At 45.3% G+C, this 19652-nt stretch overlaps 1 protein-coding gene across 1 annotated transcript in view; it reads left to right on the forward strand.

The window, feature by feature from the left end:
- Positions 1–446: 446 nt before the first annotated feature.
- CACHD1 (cache domain containing 1) overlaps positions 447–19652 on the forward strand; it is a 205604-nt gene continuing 186398 nt past the window's right edge. The window contains exon 1 of the mRNA XM_045064669.1: positions 447–1334. Coding sequence (XP_044920604.1) covers positions 1089–1334 — 246 coding nt within the window. The 5' untranslated portion in view covers positions 447–1088. The remainder of the gene's footprint in view (positions 1335–19652) is intronic.

The following is a 19652-nucleotide window of genomic DNA, read 5'->3' on the forward strand; positions in this document are numbered from 1 at the left end:
TAAAGGCTAATGTATAGAACCCCCGGAGCACAGTGCCGGGCACACAGTAGCTGGTTAAATAAAAGAAACCTGTTGGTCCGTCGAGTGATTGTTACCAATGACACCGAAAAGAAGCAAAGGACGCACGAACGGCCGTCCCCTCCTTTTCAAGCTCTGCCCGGCAGAAAGCCGGCGTCCCAGGACTTAAAGGGACATTGGAGGGAACGTGGAACGGGTGGGACCCCGGAGTCCGTCGCATTGGTGATGGCGGTGAGAGCTGGGGTGGGTCGCTGTCCCCGGCCACGAGAAGGTCCGAGGGACCCCACCCCCGGCAAGGCCGGTACCGGGGCAGCGAGCCGGCTCTCCGGCCCTCGGCGTCCGGGGGGCCGGTTCTAAGGCGGGAGCCAGGGCAAGAGAGGAGGGGCGACTGGGGGAATTTCCCCGCCTCTCTCGCTCCTTCCATAAATCACCGCCGCAGCGGCCGCGGCCGCGCCGGGAAGTGCACGGAGCCGGAGTGCAGCGTGGTGGCACCAGACGCCTCCCTTTCCCCCCACCGCTTGCTTGCTTGCTTTCTCTCAGTTTTTTTTGTTTTTTGTTTTTGTTTTTGTGTGTGCGCGCGTGTGTTTTAAGCCTCCCCTCTTCCTCCTTGGTCGGGTGCCTACCCAGCCTCGCAGCTCGGGCGCCGCTCCTCCTCCGCCGGTGCCGCCGCCCGTCCTCGCCGCCTCTGCCTCGCCGCGCCGGGACTCGGGGGAAGCGAAAGCTCGGCGGCTCGCCGCTCCCACTGTCAGCCCCGCGGCCCGCGCGCCGCCACCCTCCGAGACCGGAGCCGCGCCGCGGGGGCCGCGCCGGCGCCCAGGTCCCTGGGAGCGCTCGGGCGGCCGCTTCCTCTCCCGCCCGCCGCCAGAGCCCGGCGATGGTGGCCGCCCGCGCTCCCGCGCTGTAGCCGGGCGCCCCCTAAGTTTGGGAGCCGCCGCGGCGCGCAGAGGCGTCTGCAGCAGGGCAAGAAAGTTTTGCGGGGTGCGCCGAGCGGGCCCTGGGCGCACCTCCCGTTTCTCCCTCCCCGCTTCCCGGCGCCTTGAGCCCGTCGGCGGGGAGTGGGGGGAGGCAGCATGGCCCGCGAGCCCGAGGAGGAGGAGACGGCGGGGGCGGCTGCCCTGGCCCGCGGCTGCCGGGGCTCGTCCGGCCCGGCTGGGGCCCGGGCGCGGCGGCCGCCCCTCTGGCTGCTTTGCCTGGGCGCGTGCTGGCTGCTGGGCGCCGTGGCCGACGCCGACTTCTCCATCCTGGACGAGGCGCAAGTGCTGGCGAGCCAGATGCGGAGGCTGGCGGCCGAGGAACTGGGGGTCGTCACTATGCAGGTAAGTGGCCCTTTTTGCGCCCCCCGAACGTGCCAGGCATCTTGCCTTTTTCCTATACGAAGACCCCGGCCCCATTCTCCAGTACAGGTCCTACTGACCACGCACAGACCTCTCTGGTCTGTACGCAGCCCCCTTTCCGCCAGACGCCTCTGCTCAGACTTCCCCTCACCCCCCGACTGCATACCAACTCCTCTTTCAAGCACACAGGTACCTCTCCCTTTCTCCTCTGCAGAGGCTCCTGCCCTTTGCACGGAACCCACTCTACGCCGCCCCCCACCCCAGGTCCTTTATCTCAGCGAGGGTTCAGTTGTTCCTTCGAATCCTCTTCCCTAATTTGAACGTATCCCCCCCCCCCCCCCGGCCCGGCTCAGTAGTGTTTTTACCCTCCTGACCCTGCAAACTCCCCTTCGTTCTTTGTGTACCCATTCCGGGGCAGCCCCGCCTGGCTCCAAGGATTTTCCTCCCCTACCCCACGCCCTTGACCACCTCCCTGTGTCCCCCAGACCAAGGGGCATGGATGGGCGCCGGAAAGGAAGGAAGGCACCGCAGCGTGCGCAGCTGTTCCCGGGCCACCTGGGTCCCGGCGGAGAGCGGCCTCGGTAGTGGACTCTGAGGTCCCTTTCCCGGCTAGGGTGCATTGGGGGGAGGGGCTGGCCTGGTAGATTCGCGACTCCGGTTCCGTGTGAGGGACTTTTCTTACTGCTTTCCGCTGTTGCTTGCTGTTGTTTGCGCACTCTCTGCTGTATGATTTTTGTTGTGTGTGTGCTTTTGGAGAGGGGGGTGGAAAAAGGGAATGGTGAATGGTAAGGTTTCCATTTCTCTAGAATGTTTACCATATTGGCCCTCCCCAGTGGAGGAAGGGGCTTACAGAAAGATTGTCCGTGGCTAAGAAGGAATCCTGAAGGTGATACTAGTAACAGTAGTAAAAATTGCTAAACAGCAACCACCTGGAGATTCTACCCTGCCATTATTATGATTATTATTAGGCCAGAAAGGCCCAGTCGATTAGGAGAGGTTGAGGTGACCTTAAGAGTCTGAAACCTTTGCTATAACATTCTTCCGTTAAATAACCTTATTCCCTTATGCATTCTAACAATAATAATGGTGATAAATGTGGTCTTCGAAAGAGCGAAGTTTCCAGGAATGTGCTCTCGGAATAGGTTTCTGATTTCGATTCTACTGTGACCACCCTTCCACCTCCGACCGGGGGAGGTGTTTTGAGTCACGTTGGGATTCAGGTTTCCGATGTCTACCCCCCTCCCCTTTAAAGCCTTTCTCCCTACGATGCCTACCCCCTCATCCTTGAGTCTTCTCTCAGAATGATACAATTTTCCTAAAGCCACTCCTTTAGACCTTTTCCACAGTAGTGAAAGAGGTTGGGCTTTTTGTTTTGTTTTTAGGTGAGATTGAGGAGTGGATGGTTTGCTTGAAAGGTAATTCTGTATTTGCAGACACCCGGCCACAAAGTGCAATAGAGTCGGATATTTTTGTCATTTGCATAACAATAGGCAAGCCTTTAGGATACATCATTTAGTTGCCCTTTTCTGTGGAGGTTTTTCAGGTTCAGGTTCTGTTAGCCTTTTTCCACATGCGTTTTCTGATGTTTGTTGAGAGTTCTTAGGAGCCAAGTGACTTTTAGAGGAAATGGAACTAAAATGTTAGGAAGGAACTAAGATACCCCCCTCCTCTCAGTGGTGAATGTTTCAATTCAGAGCCCAAGCAGTTATGTTTTTGCATAGTGACACCTTTTTAAATAAAGGACGCCTAATGTGTTTGAGTTTCAGACTGTTTGTAAGATTAGGAGGCATTTGTTACCTTCACCCCATCGCTAGGGCTGGACCAGGGGTTGTAAGCCCCCCCTAGCCCCTTCCCTGTATAAACTGAGGACTTGGCTTTTTCTAAGATGGTGACAGCAGTTTTACTGTTTCTCACCCGATCCTTGACAAAAGGTGAAATTGGATCCCAACACATTGTCATTCAGGTAGGGATCCAAAGCAAATGTACTTTTAAAAGGCTTCCCTGTTGAAAAGGAGACACTTTGGAAGAAAAGCTCTGATCTGTGGGGGGTTGGTACCCAAATGGCCCTGTATCTCCTCCCTACTGGCCTCTTTCTAGCACCTTTGCAACCTCATTGTGGAAACTGGCCTCCCGGGGACAGGGTTTTGTCTGGCAAAATGTGAAGTGGCTTCTCTCCTTTTTTGAAAGGAGAAGCACATACTGTATTTAAATTCCTCTCCTTGAGCTGTACATTGATCTGCCACTTGCCTCCATCTGGGAAAATTGGGGAAAGAGTCTCTTTTTAATTTTGTTAGACTGCCAGCTTTTGCGGGGAGGAATACTTGTAAAATGAAATCTAAGGCGGGTTAGATTTTTTTGGCCCTTAGAACAAAGATTTGGAGCCTCACATTTTCCTCTGTAAACCTCTGGGATTTGTTCAATGGGTCTGAAATTACGTGGGTTTAGGTATTTAAAGTGCAGATTATAGAGTCCTCCCTTGTGGAATGTTGGATTTTATAGCCGTAAAGCTATTCTGTCATTCAGAGGTAGGGTAGCCTCTTGTGGGTGTTTAAGGGCGGGCAGGGTCAGACTTCCATATGTAGATGGAAGGGGGTGGGGAGAAGATGGGCAGATATGAGGGGTTCTGGGGAGAGCTTAGGTCTCTTTGCAAGGAAGAAAAATATTCCCGCTCAGTTAAGGATCATTTGACCTTGGCATTTGGAGCACAGTGCAGACCTTTGAGGAGAGCACTGCATTGATGAGAAACTTTCGGCAGGTCAGTTTACACGTAAAAAGCCTATTTTCAGACTTCTAAATCCCTTCTGCTGCAGAAATTCTGCAAAGACCATTTTTTAATTTTGAGAAATTGCGAAGCAGCCCTCAAATGGGGCCTGTTGCAGCATTTCCAATGGCAACACACACTGCTCATGGGAGGTAGCAAGGGGTAATTTTTCAAAAACAAAAATCAGGCCTTCTTTCAGTGCCGTAGTTTCCCGTGGCATAGCTGTTGTGCTTGCTAATAGACAGCCCTTCAAACCGTCCCCTCTACCTTAAAGATTTTCTTGGAAAGGTTTTCTCGTGAAGTCTGCTGACTCTTGGGTTGGGTGTTTTTTGTTTGTTTTTGCCATTCATTTTTGGTAGTGGACAAAATAAAGATCTTTTTTATTAACATATAATGTATTGTTTGCTTTGGGGGTACAGGTCTGTGAATCATCAGTCTTACACAATTCACAGCACTCACCATAGCACATACCCTCCCCAGTGTCCATTACCCAGCCATCCTATCCCTCCCCCCCAATTCCCCAGCAATCCTCAGTTTTTTTCCTGAGGTTAAGAGTCTCTCATGGTTTGTATCCCTCCCTGGTCCCATCTTGTTTCATTTTTCCCTCCCTTCCCCCCATGACCCTCTGCCCTGCCTCTCAAATTCCTCATATCAGTGAGATCATGTAATAATTGTCTTTCTTTGATTGACTAAAATACAAAATATTTTAAAGGATTTGCACACCAACTAATTTTGCCAGTGCTCTGGGAAAGCTGCTACTGAATAATACCCGCCCCCCCCCCCCGCCCCCCGGGCCCGGACCATGGCAGCAGACATCCTACATCATCAGCAAAAGTCAAAAACCTAATCATCATCTCCTCAGGTGTCTAATGGAGTGAAGCCATCAACAGTGAGATGTGGGGAGCAGAGTGGCTATAGCAAGGCAGATGGGTTTCTGCCTATTTGCTCCTACAACAAGTTTTTTTATCAAGCAGCATCTTGGAGTGGAAAGGACTTGACATTGACCATTTGGAGGCCTGGGTTCAGCTCTGCCACTTAGAAGTTGGGTGATCTTTATCTGTAAGACTGGGGATGATGGTTCCTCCTAGAGATTGGCTCTGTGAACTTAATGGAAATAGTACGCGTGAAGGCATTTGCTCACATGAAGCTGGGGCTGGGAAGTGTTGGCGAATGCGGTGGTTCTTAAATGGAGAACTATTAATTGAAAGCTTACTGTGCACAGAACCCTGTGCTAGGTGTTGAAGGGATTTACAGGGAGGTATTTGGCATAGCCCCTGGAGGAGTTTGTAATGCAGAGGAGGAGGGAAGATTGCTCAGGAAGATTGGTTAAATAATAATGTCCGCTTGTGAGAAGGCCTATCTGGCTCTGGCAGCCATTTCACCAGGCACTTATAAGGCCCATTTAACATTATATGACAATACAGGCTTCTTAACAGCAAGGGCCTGGCACCTGGCCAGTGTGCCTGCCTTGATTGTAGCTCTAACACAGCTCTGCTGGGCTGGGCATAGTCACTGTGAACTTGACAGACACACCAGCAGGTTGGTCAGACAGCTGCTGTTTGGGGCCTGGAAGGTGGGGGTTGGGAGGTGGGGTGGGATGGGGCAGAAGTACCAGAAGCACACACTAGAGCTTAACTCCAGTTGGAGCAAGAGCAGCATCCAGGACAGATGCGACTTTAGGAACTGAAGGGCTCAGCCGGGCTGAGGTGCTATTTGAAAATCTAAAGCGAAGTTGGAAATGGGCAGCTGCTGCTGAAAGTGAAAGGGGAGGCCTTTGTAGGTACCAGGACAGCATCGCCTAAAGGCATTGTTCATTTTGCATGCATTCAGCAAGCTTTGGGCAGGGGGCTTCTTGGCAGTGAAGGGCGGTAGGTTAGACTTCGCTGGAAATATAAGGAGGATGCCGCTCAGAACTGATGATGGAGACCAGTAGGAAAAGACACGTTCTGATCTGGGGGCTGGCAAGAGGCAGAAGCGGTGGAATGCACAGAGAGGTCAGTCCTGAAAGTCAGTCTCAAACACGAAGGCTGACCAAATCAGGAGTTCGCTGAACAGTTCTCATACCCTTTGGTGGCACTGGACAGAGTAGTGGGTATCCTGAAGCCCTGAATAGGAATGGGTGAGGACTCTTGGACCTCTTCATATGGCATCTTAGCTTACTGGCCGCCACCCAGGAGCTTCTGTGGTTCTTGGACTCAAGCATCTTGGTGTTTGCAGTTAGTTTAGGTTAGATGTGTACTTTTCCCTAAATCCTATCTATTGTACCAGGAATGGCATACTTCAGGATAATTGGAATGTGTGCTTAAGCATTATTGAATGTCTTATGGGGGGAGAAATCACCTCTAGTTGCAAATAATGTGGTTTTTAGTCTATGCCCTATGTACAATATAAGCGCTAGCAGGGAAAACTGCCTTACTCTCTGAAACTGAGTATCTGGAGTAGAGTAAAACTGACCATTGATAGATGACTCTGAGTTGAACTTGGTAAGAGTGAGCCAAGGAAAAGCATGTTGAATGACTTCTGGTGGACTATCCTTGTTGTGCTTAATACTCTGTCCACTTCCGCTCCACTAATACCTGTCTTAGTTGGCATCGAGCCTGTGCTTCTATTTTTCCTGCCAGTCCTGCTTGAGCCTGGAGGTGTGTGGGGGAGGGGGAGGGGAGGGTTTCACACTTTATAACTTGGTGCTATTTCTGGTTGCTGCTTGAGGAGTTCCTTCCTTGAGCTTAAGTGGATGAGCAGACAGGAACCTTGCAGAACTCTGGAATTCTGGTATTATATGCAGTGGGATTTATTTTGGATCTGCTTTCACCTGGTGTAAAAAAACACTGAAATTCAAAGTAGGAAGGGGCAATAGAAGCAACAGTTTGACTCAGCCAAGTATATTCATGTTGACTTTCAGCATGTTAAATTGCTCTCAACATTAGTGTCTTCATGCTTCACGCATTCTAGTGTTAATGACTGGAAATAGGTATTAAAAGATAAGTGTCTAGCACAAGGTTTAACATAGGAACAGTTGGTAAATGGAAGTACAGGACTGTCTTTTTAGTGTCTGGGCACAGAACCTGGAAGGCAACAAACATGTAGCAAACTCAAGTCTTCAGAAGCTGCAGATTTCAATGTGGTCAGTCCTTTGTCCCAGGAGTTGCCGAAGTAAGGTGTACAGACCTAGGGATGTGGTGCACAACCATCCTTTGAGGTTCTTAATAGTATGGACTTTTAAACTTTTCATTACAAAGATTTGGAGGAAAAAAACAGAAGAATAGCTAACAGTGCCCACGTACCTCTTACACAGCTAAAACTCTTAGCAACTCCTGGTCAGGCTACTTTTCTCTCTGCCTGTGTCTGCACACCCCCCCCCCCAGTTATTTTTGAAGCAAATTCCAGATCTCCCCTCATTTCATCCATAATACTTTATTTTTTTAAATCCAGAACATTTTAAACTGCATCCTTCATACTGCATTTTAAAATATTTATGAGATACATAATGGTATACTAGTATACGGAATTTACAATCCACAGATAGACAAATATTTGAAGGGCATATACTTTAAGTGTTTTATGGTGACATGCCTGAGATTTTGAGCAATACTATCCTCCCCTACCTCCCCACCCCCAGCTCTTTATAAATAGTATCTTTGCTCAGCAACCTCCTCACCCTTCCAGAAGTAATGCCCAAGCTTCTTTTGTGGGGGACCTCCTCTGGGACCCTTTTTCCCCCTCCCTCACACAAGCGGTCTGGTCCTCATTTTCACATCTGGCTTTCTGCCCGAGTTCATGAGCATCCTTGTTTTCGTAGGGAGCAGTTTCTAGTTTCTACACACATATGTGACTGTTGCCTTATGGACCACATCTTCTCTTTGTCTCTGTTCTCTGCCTCTTCCAGAGGAGGCAGGAGTGAAGAAGGGACAGGTAAGGAGAAGCTGTAAGTGGGGGAGAGGAAGGTTGGAGAGGAAAAGGCGGGCTGTATACATATTTGTCTTCTGAAGAGCCTGTCAGCAAATGTTCACTGGGTGCTTCTGTGCAGAATTGGAGGCTGGAAGAGTGTAAGAGAGGCCTAGAACACCCACTGCTTTCCTTCTGAGAGCTCACGTCTCTTTGGGAAGGCTAAAGCAGTTTCTGTGGGCCAAGACAGAATAGAAAGAAATGCGGAACTATGGGCTCTAGATGACAGATAGAAAGAAGTGCGGAACTATGGGGCAAACAGGAGTGAGTGAGACCAAAGGAGCGAGGTAGGCCAGGTGTGGGTCAGTGGGGAAGGGTAATGGCATTGGCTGTTGTAAACTGGCAGGTACTACTGTCCTCCTCAGTTGTCCCCTGGCAGTGTGGGTCCAGTGATGCCATGTGACTGTTCTTCAGGAAAAGGTGGATATCGGGTTTTTAGACGAAATTCTAGATTCTTTTTTTAAATATATATTTGTATTTATTTATTTATTTATTTATCGATTGATTGATTGATTGATTGGACAGACCAAGATCACAAGTAAGCAGAGAGGCAGGCAGAGACAGAGGGGGAAGAACGCTCCCTGCAGAGCAGACAGCCCGATGCAGGGCTCGATCCCAGGCTGAGCCAAAGGCAGAGGCTCTAACCCACTGAGCCACCCAGGCACCCCGAAACTCTAGATTCTTAAAAGTGTGGCAACTACTTCAAATTTAAGGAAAAAAACCAAAAACAAAAACACACAAACTGTGGACCAAACCAGATGTGTCTGTGGGCTGGAGCAAGCCAAAGGCCACCAGTTTGCAGTGCCTGGATTGAAATTACTCAGTGGGTTCCAGGAGGTAAAAATCAGTGCTTGGGTGTCAAGGTTATGGGGAAACAAATTTCTGTATAAAAGAAAGGAAAACTTTCTGATAGAAGAGTTCTAAATTGGATTGATTTGGGAGATGAACTCTCTGTTACCATAAGCAAATAATTGTTGAATATTTGGTGCCAGGCACTGGGTTATGTCTGAGATCTCCATCAGTTAATTTCCAATGCAGTCAATGAGAGAGGGGTTACCAGGTGCTGGGGAAAGTGTGTCAGGGATGTTAATGTTTTAGAGGTGGAGAGGGATTCTTCTGGAAGGCTTTCCAGAAAAGGGGGAAGAAATGAGTTTGTTAGTTGAAGACTAGAGTTCCCAGAGGGCCCCTCTGTGATGGTATCTTTGAGGAATGGAAAGCTGGCTTTAAGGTTTGGAGTTTGGAGAGCCAGAGGGAAGGAAGAGTGCAGGAAGATGTTGGAGAAGTAGACAGAGGTCAGGTTGTGGGATCTTTGGATCCTTCATGTCATTCAAGCTTTTTATATGGTGGGTAAAAAACACCCAGTTACATTAGCTGAGCAAGAAAGGAACTTTTGCCTCAAGTGATTGAACAGTCTCAGTAATTTTGGGCAGTCACTGGATTAGGGATTAGGGTTTAAACAACGTGGCCAGTACACATTGTTTCTCTCTGCATGCCTACTTTCTTAAATAGGTCTTCCCCTTTGTTTCAATATGGCGGGCGGTAGCTTAGCAGTGCTTGAGTTGGAAACTTGCTCCTTCTCAATGCCTGAGTATCCTGTATTTGGAGATGTACTCTGGGGGAAAAGAACCAGGAATCTGGAGAAAGCTTGGTACCTAGAAAACTCAGCTGGATTCAGACACCAGCTGCCACCAGCTGCTAGGGCCTGTCCCATAGCTTTGCTCTGCCTCCCCAAGTCCAGTTCAGAAAGGGCCTGTTTTGTGGTCTCCCTGCTTTTGGCTGCAAGGCAGGTTGCCTGGCTTTCCACTGTGGTCTTGAGGTCTGACCTCAGGTGTATGAATCCAGGCTCAGCAGGTCTGCCCTTGGCACACCTTTTCTCCTTGACCTTTCAGCTCCTCAGATCACTGGGTGACATGAGGACCGGGAAGAAGGGGAGAGCATCACCGCTACCTCCCTTCTTTTATAGATGAGAAACTGAGGCCTAGTGAGGGAAGTGGCTCTCTGGGGCTCACACCAGTAATAAGTGGTAGTCTTAGAACTCAAATGTTGGTCTTTAAGACTCTTGCTTTTTGACCCTTTACACCATTTTATCCTGTGGGAGCTCCATTTTTACAAGAGAATTTTGCCTTAAAATGGAAAGGAAACTTATTTAAGGACCTTTAGATTTCTTTGAGGGGGTGCGAGGTTTTTTATGGGTGAGCATGTAAAGCTCATTGTGGACTTTGACAGCTGACTGGGTTTTCGTTTTTGTTTTGATCAGTTGTTACTCATATATCTAAAAAGTCGGTGAGCCACAGATAAAACAAAAATTTTGAGACTTTGGCAGTGTTGATAGTTTTTTTTTTTTTTTTTAAAGAGCAATTGTAGGGGCGCCTGGGTGGCTCAGTGGGTTAAGCCTCTGCCTTCAGCTCAGGTCATGATCCCAGGGTCCTGGGATCGAGCCCCACGTTAGAGCTCTCTGCTTGGCAGGGAGCCTGCTTCTTCCTCTCTCTCTGCCTGCCTCTCTGCCTACTTGTGATCTCTCTCCCTCTGTCAAATAAATAAATAAAATCTTAAAAAAAAAAAAAAAGAGCTATTGTAAATGGTCTTTTTGTTTATAATTATGAACTGTACCACCATCAGTAATTTTTTATTAAAAAGGTAAAGCATAAAAAGAAACCAAAACTTTCAAGGGAGGAACTTTAGTTTTTTGGTTTTTGTTTATGTAAAGTCTACAGAAGGAAATTTTACCTGTAATTTTCAGGCAAAGTTATATTTTGGACTTCAGGATTTGTATCTCCCTAGTCATTAGAAGTATGAAGTTTGGTGTTTTGTTTTGTTTTTGTTTTTTAAGTTTTCACCAAGGGAAAAGAAATAGAATTATTATTTTGGAGAAGTTATTTATTTGATTTGATAATGAAACAAAATAAAACGTCATTTGAATGCCTCTTTACCCTGCCCACTGCGTTCTGAGTTCAAAAGGAGATTTTCCCTCCTTCAGATTACATAGTCAAATGATTTCTGAGTTACAGTTCGAAAAATTCCGACACCTAAATACTGGGGTGGATCATTGAAAAGTAACTTACGGTCCATATTTGCCTGGAAATTGTGTGTTTTATTGTAATTGTAGAGAAGAAGCCAGTGGCTAAGTTATTATCTGTTGTGTGTGATAACGTCTTGATTCTGTTCCAACCATAACAATTATTTTAAAGACTCTGTCAAGGCCCAAGACCGTAGCACTTTTTTTTTTTTTTAATTCCCCTTGGATATTTTTTTAAGTTTTATTTTTGCATGGAGTATTAAAAAAAAAAAATACTTTCAAGGCCCTGGTGGAAGGGCAGTGAAAATCGGCAAGCCAGTGAGAATGAATCTGAATTTTTAATTAGGCTTTGAGTTGTTTCTTCAAAGTGTAGAGACATCATTAGTGATGTAAGTCTTGTTGCGTTAGCCGAGACTGACATTTTACTTCAAACGTGGAGAGTGCAGCTGTCCTGTGCAGATAAAAGTTGCCAAGTGCGGAATAGCAAGGTGGATTGGTAGATAATTAGCTGTCCCACATTACTGCAGTGTGGAAGAGGCCTGCCAGTCATGGGCAGGAAGGAGGAATTATTAGTGGGAGAAAATCCAAGTGTGTCATAAAGCAATTTGGAATCACTTCAGCTGTGGCAGAGCTGATAAGGCGTATGTTCAGGAAACAAGACAAACTGAGTCTGGTGTATGATAGCCAACTTTCTTTCTTAAGAAATCTTCATTTAAAAGAGGGATGGCTAGAAATTAGTGATCCGTAAATTCAGTGAGGTACAGATTCATCATCAGTCTGCCCTGACTCCACATATAAAATCATGAGCCAGCTTAAATAGTCTTTGTATTTGCATATATCTTGAAAATAAAGTGAAGATTCTATATGGGTTTGGGGGGTGGGGGCAAGAATCCCAGGGATGCCATAAAGCCTTGACAATAACTGCTGTGTCTAACCATGAAAGGACAGTTGAGGAAGAAATGTTGAAGTGTATCACCTCTCTTATATAAATGTTACAAAATTTACAAGTGGAATATATATTGCCTTATTGGTAGAATATGTGCGTGTATTTAAATATTCTTAAAAGTGTTTCTGTGATCCTCACATTCATCTCTAGGAGAAGAGCCGTCTAGAAGGACCTGTTGACTTTCTTGTCCATCCTCAATTACTTGGTAACTCAGATGAAACTTTATGGGCTGTTTTTGCCCATTTGGATTGCTCCCTGTGCCCCTGCCAAGATACTGGACTCCTTTGTCCTCATTTCATCCACTTTTATTGGGTTGGCTTTTTCCAAAGCCGGGGCCTCTTCTGGCAGCCCAGAAGTAGGTGGTGCTGAAGTGGGGTGTGTGCCGTGTTCTGCTTGGATAATGTCACCTCTGAATGAGACCTGCCCTTGGCTGCTAAGGGAGAGAGCCTATTTTTTCACTCTTTGCTTTTTTTCCCTTCTTGCTAGGGGAAGGTCACTGGGTTGTTGCTGCCTTGGGTGGTTTTGGAGAAAGCCTGGAGAATTGAGGTTTTTGGCAGTCTTGGCTCTTGGATCCAGAATTGACTTCATTGACCTTCCTGTAAAATGCAGATATTTACCCTTCTGTATCCTTGGGCGGGGCTTAGGAGATGTGTGACAGGGAACCAGACTTTGTACTGATGGTGAACCAGTCATATTTGTTATGGGTTGAGATCCCTGGCGTTAGTGTAAATTAGTATGACCATCAAGGAAGCTTAGACTTTTTTTTTTTTTTTGGCTTACATGTATATTGAGATAATGTGGGCAAGAATTGCAAACAGTAAAGCTTTGTACAGGTGTGAGTTATTAGAGCATGAACTCCCATAATGAAATGCCCAGATTTATTCATCTTATAGTCCTGGTGTGGGTTATATAGTCCTGTTTGTCTGGCACATGGTGAGGACTCGAAAAATGTCTGGACTGCAGAAATGGAGTGGCCTGCTTTCAATAGCAGACTTTGTAACATTCTCTTGTTTACTGCAAATTTAGCTTTTGCCACTGTTTCATGTGTCCATTTCCTTACTCACTCTAGGCTTACAGTGAAAGGTCTTGAGTCTTTACTTGGTACCAAAGATTTAAAATGTTTCAGATTGGTGAAAATGTCTAACAGAGTATTAAGCACATTAGGACTTGTAAATATTGGTTCTGATGTCTAATTTCTTTGTGTGAGAGAAAGTTGAGGTATGTATATTGGAATATAACAAAGATGAAGAGGTGTGTGTTTGCAGATTACGTACTTAGAGTTACTTTATCCTAGAGGCTAGAATTGATTAATTAGCTTAACTCTTTATTGAGCATGGACTATATGCCAGGTTTTGTGCTTGGATTTCAGTTTGTGATTGAAAAAATAGACACGAGCCCTATTCTCGTAGAGTATACCATCTATTAGGGAAAATAGACATTAAAGAGATAATCATGGAAGTAAATTATTAATTTTTCAATAGTATTAGAAGGAAACCAGGGCTATTAGAAAGATTACTGGGGAGATGTTTTAAAATCTTCTGGTGTGTGTGTGCGGGCGGGGGTCAGAATGTTACTTCTTTCTTTAAAGTTCTCCAAAGGTTCCTGTCTGACTCAGTGCGAAATCCCAAATTACAGCGGTCTTTACAGCCACATGGGACCTAGTCCTTGGTATCTTTGTGGCCTTACCGCCCCTCACCCCACCCGGCTGCCACCCTTCCCACTCACACATGCACTATTCCTCTAATATTCCAAGCACACACCTGCCCTAGAGCCTTTGAACTTGTTCCCTCTGCCTGGGAATAGCAAGAAGCTCTCTTGGGTCACCTTTAACAGTACCCTGCTTTGCCCCTCCTCACTCTCTCCTTACCTTGTTTGTCACACCCCCTAACCTCCCACAGGTACCTTGTATCAGTCACTCCTGTTTTCAGGTGGAATGGTGCTTGGTACTTAAAATCAATAAGTACTTACTGGACAAGGGTGAGTGGGAGTGACAATTCTGGACTGGGTAGTATGGGAAAGAATCTGGCTCCTTTTGGGCACCACCTCAATCAGAGGAGGGGTTGATGGGTTTTGCAGAAAGAGGAGGAGCCAGTGGTGGGCGCGGTCTGGGGAGCCTCACAAAAGAAGGAGCCAGTCAGGGGAGATGTGGGGAGCAGCCCAAGGAAGAATGAGAATCGAGGGAGGGTTTGGGTGTGTGAGTGTGGGTGGGTGGGGGGTGGGGGGACTAGCATCCCAGTGAGGGAAGGGTCTACGTCCAAGTCTTGAGGGGCAGAACTGTGGCCTACTTGAAGAACTGAAGTCAAGCCAGGGGCTGACTTAGCATGCGTGCCAAAGGGTGCTTCAAGTGAAGAATTCGGATTCTTAGTCCAATTTAACGCAAGTATAGTTGTTTGCCATTAACTCTGTTCGTGACTCTATTGATAGGTCCCATTACAAGGGTGAAGATTCAGGGTGAAAGACCCTGGATTTGTAGAGGTCTGGAAACTGGAAAATCTCCAGTAGGCCATCTGTTTCTTCTAGGTGGAGAAGAGGAGAGCGGAGAGACTGCAGCTTCATTCAGATAGATCATGGAGAAGAATTTAAATGTAGCTTCATAGTTCGTTATAACTTAAAAAATACTCGTGCTTCCCATGTTATTTTTTGGCCAAAAAACCCCCAACATAACCCCTCCCCCCAAATTTTGTAGAGTCAACTGAGTATAATAATGAGGTCCTATACTAACTTTGCTCACACGGTATTATATTCATTTAAGTTACATACAGTAAAATGTATTTTTTTCTCCCTGCAGATAGTAATAATTACTTTTTAATGTGGCTTTGACATTTTATAACCAAATCTTTGAAGTCCTCAAATATTTTTTCATGTTATTTAAAAAATAGTGGTAAAATATACATAAATTAAGTTTACTATTTGAACCATTTTTAATGGTTCAGTTCTGGGCATTAATTACTTTCACATTGTGTGGCTATTACCACCAGTGTCTCCAGAACTTTCCCGTCTTCCTAACTGAAACTCAGTACCCATTAAAAATGTCTCCTCCCGTCAGAATGGCTAAAATTAACAAGTCAGGAAATGACAGATGCTGGCCAGGATGCGGAGAAAGGGGGACCCTCCTACGTTGTTGGTGGGAATGCAAGCTGGTGCAACCACTCTGGAAAACAGCATGGAGGTTCCTCAAATGTTGAAAATAGAACTGCCCTATGACCCAGCAATTGCACTACTGGGTATTTACCCTAAAGATACAAACGTAGTGATCCGAAGGGGCATGTGCACCTGAATGTTTATAGCAGCACTGTCCACAATAGCCATACTATGGAAAGAACCTAGATGTCCATCAACAGATGAATGGATAAGGAAGATGTGGTATATATACACAACGGAATACTATGCAACCATCATTGCCATTTGCCACAACGTGGATGGAACTAGAGCGTATCATGCTTAGCGAAATAAGTCAAGCGGAGAAAGACAACTATCATATGATCTCCCTGATATGAGGAAGTGGTGATGCAACATGGGGGCTTAAGGGGTAGGAGAAGAATAAATGAAACAAGATGGGATTGGGAGGGAGACAAACAGTAAGTGATTTAATCTCACAAAACAAACTGAGGGTTGCTGGGGGGAGGGGGGTTGGGAGAAGGGGGGTGGGGTTATGGACATTGGGGAGGGTGTGTGCTGTGGTGAGTGCTGTGAAGTGTGTAAATCTGGCGATTCACAGACCTATACCCCGGGGGATAAAAATATATGTCTATAAAAAGTAAAAAATTCAAAATTAAAAAAAAAATGTCTCCTCCTCTCCCTGCAGCCCCTGGTAACTATTAATTTTTTTTTTCTCTATGAATTAGACTACTTTAGGCACCTCATATAAGTGGTGAAATCCTACAATATTTGTCCTTTTGTGACGGACTTATTTACCATAATGTCTTAAGGTTCATTCATGTTATAATGTGAATTAGAATTTCCTTCCTTTTTAAGGTTGAATAATTACCATTGTATGTATATGCTACATTTTGTTTGTCCATTCATCTATCAGTGGACACTTGGCTGGCTTCCACCTTTTGGCTGCTATAAATAATGCTTCTATGAACATGAGTGTATAAATGTTTGAGTCCCTGCTTTCAATTCTTTGGGGTATATATGCAGAATGGAATGGCTAGATCACATAATTCTGTTTAATTTTTTGAGGAATAGTCCTATTGTTTTCCATAGTAACTGACTATATATATATATATATATATATATATATATAACTTATTTATTTTTAACTTATTTGATAGAGCAAGTAAGAGAGATCATGGAGGGAGAGTGAGAAGCAGATTCCCTCCCTTCACCCTGCTTGGAACCCCTGAACACCACTGGTATGGTCCCCGTCTCTGTAGTTTTGTCTTTTCTAGAATATGCTATAAATGCATTGTGATTTGCATTTTGAGGCTTGGTTTTTAAATTTAGCATAATTTGAAATTCATCCATGCTGTGTATATGAACAGTTCGTTCCTTTTTATTGTTCAATAAAATTTCATTGTGTGTACCAACACACTGGTTTGTTTCTAATTGAAAAGATTTGGATTTCTTAAAGTCCTAAATATATAAACATTCCTACTATAGACCTTTACATAGAGGTTCTTGTTTGAACATAAGTTTTTACATTTTTAGGGGTGGGATTACTATGTCATATGTTAAACTTTGTTAAGAAACTGCCAGTCTGCTTTCCAGAGGGTCTATATCATTTATCATTTTTTAAAAGATTTTTATTTGAGAGAGTGAGCGCGCGTAAGCAGGGTGAGGGGCAGAGGGAGAAGCCAGGAGCCTGATTTGTGTGTGGGGGAGGGCACTAGTTGGGGAGACAGATTCCAGGATTATGACCCACGCCAAAGGCAGATGCTTAATAGATTGAGCCACCCAGGCACCCCTGGGTCTCTCTCCTTTTGTTATTCCACCAGCAATGTAGGAACATCATGGTTGCTTCCTGTCTTCACCAGAACTTGATCGGGTCAGTCATTGTAACGTTAGCTGTTATAAAATGTGAAGTAATAAATCATTGTGGTTTTAATCACTATTTCCCCAGTGAATAATGGTGCCGAGCATTTTTCAGTGTGCCTGTTTGCCATTAGTGTGTGTGTGTGTGTGTGTGTGCGCGCGTGTGTAGTTTTCTGGTGAAATGCCAAAACTTTGGACCATTTTTTTTTTTTAAAGAATTTATTTACTTGACAGGTTTAACAGCACAAGCAGGGGAAGCAACAGGCAGAGGGAGAGGGAAAAACAGGCTCCCTGCTGAGCAGGGACATGGGGTTTGATCCAGAACCCTGGGATCATGACCCAAGCTGAAGACAGCTACTTAACGGACTGAGCCATCTTGGCACCCCAACTTTTGACCATTTTTAAATTGGGTTCTTTATTGTTGACTTTTTAAAAATTAATTTATTGGTTTTATTAATTTTGTACATTTGTATAATGGATACCATTATAGTAGTAATTCTAAGTAGTTTTAGAAAATTTCCATTCTAAAAGTTCCGGTGTGTCTGTTTGTTGAGTTTTGAGGGTTGTTTTTTGTTTTTTGTTTTTAGATGGACTTTTTATTTTCCTTAGGGAGGGATCAAAATCTGTTGTGAGAACAAGATCACTTAAAAAAAAATTGCTTTTATCAAAGAATAATGACCAGGATTAGAAAGAATAAACCATAATCCAGATAAAGATAAGACTCTTTAAAAGATAGTTGTGGATTTTGCAGTACTTATTTTTAGCTAGAAACAAAGCCCTATTGAGGAGTTTTGGTTAATGTGGCCTGTGTAGGTGCTTAGATGAAGTCAATCAGTTGATTAGTGATTGTGGAATTACACTCCTGTAATGTTCCTGCTCTGCTGGAGTTGTGGGACATAGGAATGAAGAGAACAGAGTCCCTGCCCTTGAGGGTCTTACTTTGTATAAGAAGAAGATATTTAAATATGCAGAAATCAACTAAAGGGCACATTGGACCCTGATGAGTTCTGTGAAGATGAAGTAGGTTACTGTGGGGTTCAAAGGCAGCCCCTTGGAAGAGCTGGTGTTTGATGTGGGGATGTATTGGCTGCCTGGGAGAAGCTGGGGGAAGGAGTAGAAAACACAGGGTCTGAGAGAGGAAAACAAACTTGGTGTGTTTGAGAGGCCAAAAGAAGGCACAGAAATAAGGTAAGAGGGGAGGAAGAGGAGAAAGGCTAGATCACCATGGAGAAAAGCAACAAGTTTTCATTTCATTCTGGCCGAAATGGGAAGCTGGTGGAGGATTTTAGGCATGTGAGTGAGGTGGTTGACTTGTGCTTTAGAAATATCGCTGTGGGGGCACCGGGGTGGCTCAGTGGGTTGGGCCTCTGCCTTTGACTCGGGTCATGATTTCGGGGTCCTGGGATCGAGCCCCACATTGGGCTCTCCGCTCAGCGGAGAGCCCGCTTCCTGCTCTCTTTCTCTGCCTATCTGCCTACTTGTGATCTGTCAAATAAATAAATAAATCTTTTTAAAAAGAAAGAAAGAAATATCCCTGTGGCTGTTGGTACCCCGGCGTATGTATGTGCTGGGGGTGAGGGAGAGCCGACATGGAGATAGGAAGACCAGTTAAAGAAATGAAGTTGTTTATTCTTAATGGAAAGATAGCGTCCCATGTGCCTTTTGTGTTTGCATTTGAATATGATGAAATTGTAGTCATTAGTGGTGTATATCAACAAAGGCCCATTGGGCTAAGGCTATTACTAAAAGAAAGGAGGACAGCTGCAACAGGAATAAAGAATCAAGGAAAGAAGACTTTTCTTATAAAAAAAAAATAGGAGAGAACAGTGTTTATATTTACAGATGTTCTCTGCCAAGTAATCATTAAAGGCAGTTGAGACCTTGGCTTACCAACTATGTAACTATAAAGATTTTCTTTTTTTTTTTTTTTTAAGAAAAGATTTTAAGTAATCTCTAGACCCAACATGGGGCTCAAACTCACAACCCCAAGATCAAGAGTCACATGTTCTACCAACTGAACCAGCCGGGTGCCCCCAACTATGTAACTTTTGACAAGTCTTTTTTTTTTTTTCCCCTCTTTTTCTCCATAGCCTTGTTTTCTCACTTTATTAGCCGCAAAATAATGCCTGCCTCAACTCTGGATTGTTGTAAGGGTAGCAGTGTACGTACATCATAGATTCCTCCTCCTCTTTGATTCTGTTAGGGTGTTTTTTGAATTGCGAGCAACAACCCATCCCAACTGAAGCTGCCTTAAAAGATAAAGTGAACGAGCTTGTTGGCTTAACTAGCTGAAAAAAAGGTTTACAGATTGCATGAGCTTCAGGCACACTTTGATTTAGAGCCCTGGCTGCCTCCTCCCTACCATCTTTCTTTCCAGGCTCTGCCGCCCTTTAGGTGTTAGCTTATCCTCAGGCTGGTTTTAACTGTGTCCTAAAATGAGCGCTGGGATTCCAGGTCTCTCAGCAGGACATGGTACTGTTCAGAAGACCCTTCCCTCCTCCACTCACTTGGAGGATGCCTTGGGCTTACCCTAATGGGACTTGATTATGGTTAGCGAATGCAAGAGAACGGGATTCCATTATTTTGTGATAATCGGGATCTAACTCCGAGAGATTCCACCAGAATCTCCTGACTGCTACGTAATCTAGTGATTTG

This window comes from Mustela putorius, unplaced genomic scaffold, assembly GCF_011764305.1.
Source record: "Mustela putorius furo isolate JIRA1106 unplaced genomic scaffold, ASM1176430v1.1 tig00003853_pilon_pilon_pilon, whole genome shotgun sequence".
Classification (NCBI taxonomy): Eukaryota; Metazoa; Chordata; class Mammalia; order Carnivora; family Mustelidae; genus Mustela; species Mustela putorius.